This window comes from Vidua macroura, chromosome 6 (genome assembly GCF_024509145.1).
Source record: "Vidua macroura isolate BioBank_ID:100142 chromosome 6, ASM2450914v1, whole genome shotgun sequence".
NCBI classification, from domain to species: Eukaryota; Metazoa; Chordata; class Aves; order Passeriformes; family Viduidae; genus Vidua; species Vidua macroura.
Window position 1 is genome coordinate 37,323,300 of NC_071576.1, and position 8,891 is coordinate 37,332,190.

An 8,891-nucleotide genomic window follows, 5' to 3' on the forward strand; every position below is an offset into this window, starting at 1 on the left:
CTTGGGTGATTTTTAGCAGCCATGTAGAAGCCATTCTTAGCAGACAACCCCAGACAGAAAAGTGCCACATGGAGCAGCCACAGCTATGAAGTGCTGATGTACAGCACTTCTCACAAAACTCACAACTGCGTTAAAACCGTACCTTGCCCACAAAGACCTGTTTGGCTGACGCGCAGAAGCAGACTGTGACCCTGCTTAGAGAAGTGGGCTGGACCAGATGAGCTCCACAGATCCCTCTTAAACTGAACTATTCACCATTCAATGAATTATTTAGAGATGACCGCAACAATGGATTTAAAAGCTGGAAAGAAACGTGCTTGCACGAAAAGATCTTGTTTCCTAACATCCCAGGAAAAACATCCTCCATAAAACCAGAGGCAGTGAACAGACAGCTCTGCTCTTTGAAGCCGTTCTCCTAGTTCTTACTCCTGCTCTGTAGCGATTTCCCTGCAGTCAGCAGCAATGGTTCAGAGCCAAGAAGCCTGTCACTGGAGCAATCTGCTCTCACCACTTCAACCTAGAGCATATTGGTGGGTCAGCCGTGAAAGGAAACCAGCACTACTACTCCTCCTTACCTTCCACTATGAGCCACACTTGTTGTGATTCTTCCTTCTTCCCCCCGTTCTCAACCTGGCACCAGTACTTCCCAGAATCTGTCCGCTCGACGGATTTCAAGCTGAAAAAAGTCAAAAGCCATATCGATATTTTATGTGCATAAAGCATGTTTTTGCCCCAAAGGACCCTCCAGTGTTTGGCAAACCAGATGCATGGAAAACACCCACTGAGACACAGCCAGCTCTGGGGAGATCAACAGCCAGCCAGCACAAAGCACACGGCAAAACAGCAGAGATGGGAGGCTCCTCTCTAAAGTGGGTGGAGAAAGTCCTTGCAGAGCAGACAGTCTTCCTCCAAAACATCCTTGCAGAAAACCAGTCATCTGTGTCCTCTGAGGATAGGAAGGGGTCATCTCCATCTTGAATCATGACTCTAGCTAGCCTTCAAGTGCGACAGCTTGGCCACAACATCTGAGCTAGCAGGAAACTCCACACTGCAAACCTCCAGAGAGTTCGACTGCTTTGCCTCAGGTGACAGGACTGGCAACAGCCTCATACAGGAACAGATGGGTCAGAAAAGGGTCCCCCTTGCCTCAACTGCGCTCAGCGCTAACCTGATCCCAAGAGTGCTCACTCTGCAAAACTCCTTGGGCCTCCCAGTTTGTGATTTCATGGGGTTATGCTGGTGCATGGTGAGCAAGGGCAGAATTTGGTACCAAAGCAACAAGGTCTCAGCTACCAAAGGCAACAGTGTGACTCGGAGAGCCCGTCAGTGCACCAGTGCTGCCTGCTCCCCGCAGGACATGCAGCCATGCGTCCGCTGCCATGCAGGGATCCTCCGCAGAGCTGATGCCCACCTTTCTAAGGCTGGCAGTCCTCCTTGGAGAAGGGGAAGGATGTCTCAGGAAGGAAGACAGAAAAGGGAGAGTGTTTGCCGAAATGCACAAAATGGACCCACTACAGCCCGATTTTCAGAGCTGGACCTTCAAATGGCATCAGCTGTCCTGCCCATGTTCTGAAACACAGTGATTACAGCAGAGAGTCACACGTAGGTGGTAGAAATTATCTCTTTAGGAGAAGAAAGGAAAAAGGAGAGAGAGATTCAGATACATCCAGATTTAGCACCCTAACTTATCTCTGGTGCTGCAGAAAGAGTTCTCAGCAGAGTAAAATAAGAGGCAAGAAAGGAGATCAGAATGAAGATTGTGAAGGACAGAGTTAACTAGTGGAACTGGGGGTAGTAGTTTCAAGACAAACTGTTTCCACAACATAATGTTATGCAATAGTTTTACTGTGCACAGATGTTTTTTTCCTACCAAAATGTTTCTTTCAGACAAGCTTTAACACAAGGCTTTTAGTTGGTGGAACTGGAGTCCCTGTGCAGTGTCAATCCAAGAAATGTAACAGGAGATGAAGCCGAGCTCAGGGAACAGTGATTCTCAGTCAGTCAACAGTTTTGAGCTCTCGTGGTGTTCATATGTTTGCCTGTACAAGCTCTTTTAATGTATAAAAAAAGACAGAGCAGAACCTTGGGTCTTGCTTATCTCAGTACTTCCAGAACCAGCTGACATCCCTCTTCTGCTGAAATAAAAGTACAGAGATCTGCTTTGCACAAGAGTTTCATGCCTCTGCATGGAGCAAGACTGATATCACATAGTGTAAATGCATTACGAATAAATCAAGATTCATTGCAAAATGAATCAGGGATGGTTCAGAGGACAAACACTCCTCTCCAAAGAAAGGAAGGGGATGTAGTCCTGGGAGTATAGTTTCAATCAATAATCCTCACCTTTTAGGCAGACTGACAGCTCAAGAGAGAAAGAGAACAGGATGAGTACGAGAGAGAAAACCTATTTATACTGCTGCATGGCAGAACAAGATGAACAAACAAAGCAAGACCATCCTTTCACCTTGAAGTCACGTCTCAAGCATCACAAGCATTAGCAAAGCACCTGTCCCCACAGTAGTCAGAAAACCAATATGGTTCTAGTGGATAAAATCTCAGTGCTCAGTGGCTTCAGTTCTGCTCTCAGTTATGCCCTTGCCACACAGTGAGCTGCAGACATTAGGACTCTGCCCCACTGAGGGCACTGCAGAGATATAGCTGACAGCAGAAAACTGTGCAATAGTTTCCACGATATTCTTCCTTCTCTGCATCTGTTGTACCTGAGGAAGCCGATCCAGTGTTCTTCATCTACTGGAATGTACACCTGGTCTACGCTTTGCACCACTGCTCCGTCCTTGATCCACAACATCTCGGGATCTTCCATTCCCTCGAGGCTGCAATTTAGTTTCACGGGTTGACCCTGGGACACCTTTAATTTGATTGGAGGTCCTGTAAATTTCATACCTAAAAAAAAAATACTACTCCGCCCCACCCCCAGAAGAAGGGGGGTTGGAGTACAGCAAATTACTCTAGGTTGGTGGTCTGGAATTACATACCCTACCAGCACACGCTGCAGAGGAGTGTGTTAATCTCAGCACTGCTTTACTATGTCTGCTAAGCAAATGCAAGCACTGAAAGCACAATTGCTGGAGAAAAGTGGTGGTTCAGTGTGTACATGGGGATTTTTTCAACTCGTGTAACAGCAGGATGATGTTCTGCAGAGCAGTGCCCAAGCAGAGACGCACAGAAATGCCGGGAGCTTCGCCACGTCAGTGATCCAGCAGTGCTAACTGCATCCGTTCAACACGCTACCACACCTCCCTCTTTTCCCCAGGCCTGGATTTAAGCCATGGTGTTCTTGTGCTGCTAAGAAAACATCATGCTTGCTCCATTGTATGCATTTGCAAAGAGCATGGATATGAGAAAGAATCAATTATGTTTTGTTATTCAGCATACACTGTTCTCCTGCCTTACAGAGAGCTTCTCTACAATTTGCAAAACCCATGAAAGCAAAGCCTATTCCACAGCATACCTCACAGAGGAGCAGAACTGTTCGAGAACAGATATTTCTGTTGCGTGATGTGGGTGTGTGCTGAATGAGCCGCCTGGAGGACCCTTCAGTCCAGCCAAAGGACCACACCATTGCGACCCCAAAGCAGCAGGGCCAGAGCTGGTGAAGCTGCTCAGGTTTATATTGACACAGAAGTGATCAGAATTTGGCCTGGAGCACTGTTACGTGTGTGGGTGGACAGGGAGTGTTTCCCTCAAGCAGAAGCGAATGCATGGAATTTGTTACCATGAGAAGACGCAGAAGCCAACTATCTAAGCACATTTAAGAAAGACAGGCATATAAAGGAGGAACCAGAAGATCAAAGGAGACCGTGGGAAAGCAGGAAGGTAGAAAATAAATGTAAAGTTAGTTTTGTTAGGGAGAGTGGCTATTTCCTATGCAGTGGCACAGGACTGACAGACCAGAACAGGTCTAGCCTAGTCCAGTATTACGCCCTGGCAGTGGACTCCACATCCTTCAGAAAAAAAATTACTCCATCACTCTTGCCTGGCCACGTATCACAGTACATTACAACTTCACCCAGTCCACTGGCTGGTCAGCTTCTCACAGGATAACTTGCTACCCACAGAGCCAGTCAGAAAGCACTGCTTAGTGAGAAGCCCTGCTGCTCTCAAACTTTGTTACAGCCTTACCGGTGATCCAACACAGATTTTGGATCTGCCACTTCCCTTCTTGCTAAAACACCACCCTCCCACAGCCATGAGGGCACCACCTCACAGGGCAGAGGAGCAGCAGAGGAACTCACAGCGTGGTTGTAACAGCTGGGAGAAGGGGAGCCAGCACTGTGGCACCAGCCAGCGCTCTGCCATCATCAGCCTGTACCCAGATGAGTACCAGTAGTCTAGGAGAAAACCCAGAGCACAGGCAGAAGGTCTTTACTCTTTTCCTTAATGAGAGTCCCCAGCTGGTTTCCCGACACTCAGTCTTTTGCCTTTCTATCTCCTGTTACTCATTTAACAAATTCACAGAGAGCACTGGAAAACAGGCAAGCTGATCATTTGAGTTTAGCTGCTACAGCTCATTTGCTGGGCTAAGGATTTGATCACCTTGGGTGAGGATGATCTAACCTCGCATTACTTAACTCAAATGTGACACAAACTACATGTCCCAGTGCATGCCAGAAAGCATCCCCCCTTTCACCACTCACAGCACTGGAATACAACATGAAAGCTTCATAGCATCTCTCTCTGTGTTACAGAAAACTGATATAGTCAGGCTGCTACATGCGCACAAACTGATAGACATTTTCATTACAGGTGCCTTCACGGAAAATCAAACTACTCAGCATCCTTCAGACTGCCCTGCTGAAAGAGTTAGCCATAAATTAAACCAGGAAATATTGTTAGAGATTCTATATGGTTGTCAGTTAGCAGAGGAATCAATGATGTAGGAAATTAACATACAGTACAAGTGTTCAGTCAGAGTTGTACATATTGTCCAAGTATAATCCTTCCATCAATTTCAACCGAAATGAAGAACTACACATCAGGTATTTTAAATAACTTCACAGGTCAATAGTGCAGTTTTGGCTGCAGCATCTCTTCCTGCAGGTATCAGGAAGAATCACACAGGAGGCAAATAGGAATTTTAATTTCCACCTATTCCTCGTTTTACTCTCCCACTCGCTATTTCTCATCTGACAACATTCTTGATTCAACTGTGCAAGAAGTAATTTCATCCAAATAGCTTCCACCAAGCCTACCTGTAAGAGCTGCAGATTGTGAAACATATAGATAGGAAATAGAACTGTTTTAAATCTTATCAAGCAATTGTCTGAATTGACAGCCAGGGAACACACTAGTGAACACACTAGCTGTCAAAACATATGACACATCTGTTTGTTTGTTTTTTAAACTTGCTACCTCTGAATATTTTAATTCCTAGGAACAGAATATGTTTTTTGTGATGATGGGAGTGGAGAGAGAGGAAGACGTCTGCTCATGCACGCCGGGGTAAAGGTTTTTTTTTTCCTCAGATTACTTAGGACACTAATCTAGCGATCCAGCCTGTGCCACAGCCTCCGTGTCACTGCACGCACACCGCTCCACATACAGCGCGGAGCCCAAACTCCCGCTGAAGTCTGGAGGAGGTTGGCCGGGGCACCGAGACGCTCCAGCACGCTGCCTTTCCCTGCCGACCGGAGGGTGAAACTTCGGAAAATGAGTTCATGAGGGAAAAAAACAACAAAAGCCACTCAGGAATGCGTTAGCGCCCAGCTTTCCTCGGCGACGGCCCGCGCTAGGCACATACCAGTGCAATGCCTCCGCGAACACCGGGGAGGATTACTCGCTACTGTACTCGCAGGCAGGCGAGGCTCGCACAGCCCGGTCTCCCCGCCGGCTGCCGAGCGCCACGTCGCTGGCCCCACAAACGCGGCGGAGACGCCCGTGCCCGGCCGGGAGGGGCAAAAATGCGCCGGCCCCGACCCCACAGGTGGCCGCCCGAGGCCCCGCGGCCGCCGCACCAGGTGGACCAGGCGCCCCCGGGCCGCACCCGGCCGCTCCCGCCCGGCGACCCTCAGCGGACACTCGTAGAGGTGGCGGAGCGGGAGCTGCCCGCGGGGAGACCCGGCCCGGCGGCAGCAGCCGTGCCCCGCAGCCCCTCCCGCCGCACCCGGGGTCTCGGGGGGCAGTGCCCCGCCGCCACCGGGCTGTCAGCCCCGCTCACCTGCCGCGGCAGCGACGTCCCGGAGTGCCGCAGCCCAGAGTCCCAGCACGAGGAGCCGCGGGATCACCATGCTCCGCTTCAGCTCCATCTCTCCCGCACCACCATCCTCCCACCAGTTCCCGGCGCTGCGGGGGGCTCCCACCGCCCGTGCAGGCGGCGGCGGCGACAGCGGCTGGGGCAGCCCCGCGTCGCCGGCCGATACCGGGCTCGCCCGGGAGACTACGAGGACGCTCAAACTTCTGGCTCCGGCCGGGGCGAGGCTCGGGAGAACCTGCTGCGGGGCGACGGCGCGGGTCGGTGGGGTCGGGTCGGGTCCGCTCCGGTCCGGTCGCCGCCGCCGGGCGATCTCCCCCTGCCGGCTTGGCCGCCGCGGCGCCACTCTGCGGGTCACTCCGTCCGTCTGTCCGTCCCTGCCCAGCCGCCGCCGCCTCCTTCAGGAAATGGCGCTCTCGGGCGGTCACCGCGCGCTGTGCTCCCCCTCTGACATCACATCATGAATATGCATGAGCCGGGCGCCCACCGCCCCCGAAGCGGCGAATCACCGCGCCCGCCGCCCCCGCTCCGCCGCCCCGGGACGGGACCGGGGCTCCGAGACCCCGGGAGGGCGGGACGGGACGGGAGGGGCGGGGCGGGGTGGGGCGGGAGCGGCAGCGATCGAGGAGGTGTGTGGAGGCGGCGCCCCCCGAGGGCTGCTCCGCCGAGCGGCCTGGTTTCCAGAGCGCCGGGAGCGGGTGACCCACATCCGCGGGAGCTGCCGGGGCTCCGGTCATCCCCCTACCTACATGTGGCCCCTCTGGAGCCCCAGCGCACCATCCAGCCCCCCAGGGGAGGAGGACTTGGGGTGACCACCGGGACTCAGTCCCCCCCAAGGCGAGGCTCTGTCGGGATGAGCACAGCCCCGCCTCGTGCACGCAGCACCCCCAGCACCATCTCCCTTGGCCGGCCCTCTCCAGCTCCTTGCTCCGGCCACACTCTCCTCACCGTTCGACCACTTGCTTGGGGGATGTCGGTCACCCCATCCCGGCGGCTGAGCTGTGGAGGAGCACCGGCAAGGTGAGGAGATCCACCCGTGCCCTTCAAGCAGGAATTGGCTCGGCCCTGACCATTTTTCCGCTAGCGGAAAAGTAGGGAGAGAGCTTGGGAGGGAGATCTCTGCTGCCACAGGGTTAGTAGAACGGCGTGGAAAAAGTCACTTACAAACAGTTTTTTTAAAAATCTGGCGCTACCTTTTCGTAGGAGTTACAGTGACAATCTGGGTTGAAAGGTGCCATAAGGAGCAATATCATTACACCACGATGCAGCTCTTAGCTCTGCCACAGCCGTCAGCGTGCAGCACTTGCCTAGCAGCTCCTGCAACACTCTGGAAACCTGGCTAAACGGAGGAGTGCAGGGAAACTGCATTATCGCCAGGAGGGGGAAGGAGAAACTGAGGCACAACAAGCTCATATAATTCCATTCCAAACTCTAATCTTCACTCCCCCCCGCCAAATAATTTGCATTTCTGATAGGAATTTCTAGGGGACTGGAGCAATGCCAAGAAGATTTCATTACTAGAATGTAAATGTCACTCCCTCCCCAGTGCCTCCTGCTGCAATGAGGTAGCTGGGAGGAGACACTGACAAAGCCATCCATTCGAGTGCTCGTGGGAAGTCTAGTTGCACTTGGGGACAGGAAATCGCCAGGATCACTGCAGTTCTTGGGCTGAGAGGTTCTGTGCTGGTGCTTGCTAAAAGCTTCATGCACACTTGCTGTCGCTGCTGCCTCTCCCCAGGTGTCCATCCAGCTACATGGTGTGTTTCTGCACTTAGGGCAATAGCACCCTCCAGAAGGCAGCTACTTTTGCAGATCTTAGTCGTCTCATGAGAAAAAAAAAATAATGGCCATTAGAATATTGACATGTTTCTATGGTGTTTTCCTTCTACAGATTTCTTCCAGCCCTACAATTACAGAGGCTTACACTACACTGGTCCCATGGGCCCAGGAAGTGCTCCAGTTGTAGCATGGCACAGGCCAGGCTCAGGGTTGGTGTAAGAGAGTGAAGCTTTGCTGGAAGAAGTAGACCAAGAGGGATTTTCCCCATCAAGGGATCTGACTTCAGCTGTTCTGAGAAGGGCTTTGTGCTAACAGTGATAGGCAGGAAGAGCCATATGAAAATTGGACTGAAATTCTGCACACACTGCCAGTTGAAGTGCAAACTGCAGTGGGAAAACTTACAGAGGAGTGCAGTATCACCATGCAGAAAGCAAAGGAACTGGTGAATCTTAAATGTTTTTAGGAACTGGAGACAAGCTCTCTTGGCCTCTTGTGGCACTGATTCAGCACCATGGCTTTATTCTTCAAGCTGTAACATCAGTGACAGTGCTCACTGTTCACACACACAGGACACAGCTGCTGGCTTTCTGGATTACATTCTTTCCTTACTTCTGCTGCAATAGTGTTTTGCCACATCTCATCAGACATGCTGGGAAGTGTGGGTATATTCCAGAAAATGTCTGAATATCTGTTATTATTATTATACAATAATCCAGAGGTGGATGCCCAGTGCTGGGAGACTACTGAAGATTAAGAAAAAGAGAAGAAAGGACAAAAGAGAGGGAGGGGAAAATGAGAAGGCAGAAGGAAGAGAAGTATTTGCTGGACTTCCTCACCTTCTTCTACTGTTCAGCTTCTTCTGAGACCCAACAGGACATCTAGAACAGCTTATCTCAGTCAG

The 8,891-nt window shown here is 51.5% G+C and overlaps 1 protein-coding gene across 3 annotated transcripts in view; it reads right to left on the bottom strand.

Annotated features, from left to right (window-relative positions):
• Positions 1 to 6,617, bottom strand: part of TYRO3 (TYRO3 protein tyrosine kinase) — a 41,342-nt gene extending 34,725 nt beyond the window's left edge. The window contains exons 1-3 of one of the 3 annotated variants that reach the window (XM_053981206.1): positions 6,179 to 6,617; positions 2,721 to 2,904; positions 576 to 676 (exon numbers count right to left, since the gene is read on the bottom strand). In XM_053981206.1, coding sequence (XP_053837181.1) covers positions 576 to 676; positions 2,721 to 2,904; positions 6,179 to 6,266 — 373 coding nt within the window. In that variant the 5' untranslated portion in view covers positions 6,267 to 6,617. The remainder of the gene's footprint in view (positions 1 to 575; positions 677 to 2,720; positions 2,905 to 6,178) is intronic. The other 2 variants (XM_053981208.1, XM_053981207.1) reach the window with 2 other exon arrangements.
• Positions 6,618 to 8,891: the final 2,274 nt, after the last annotated feature.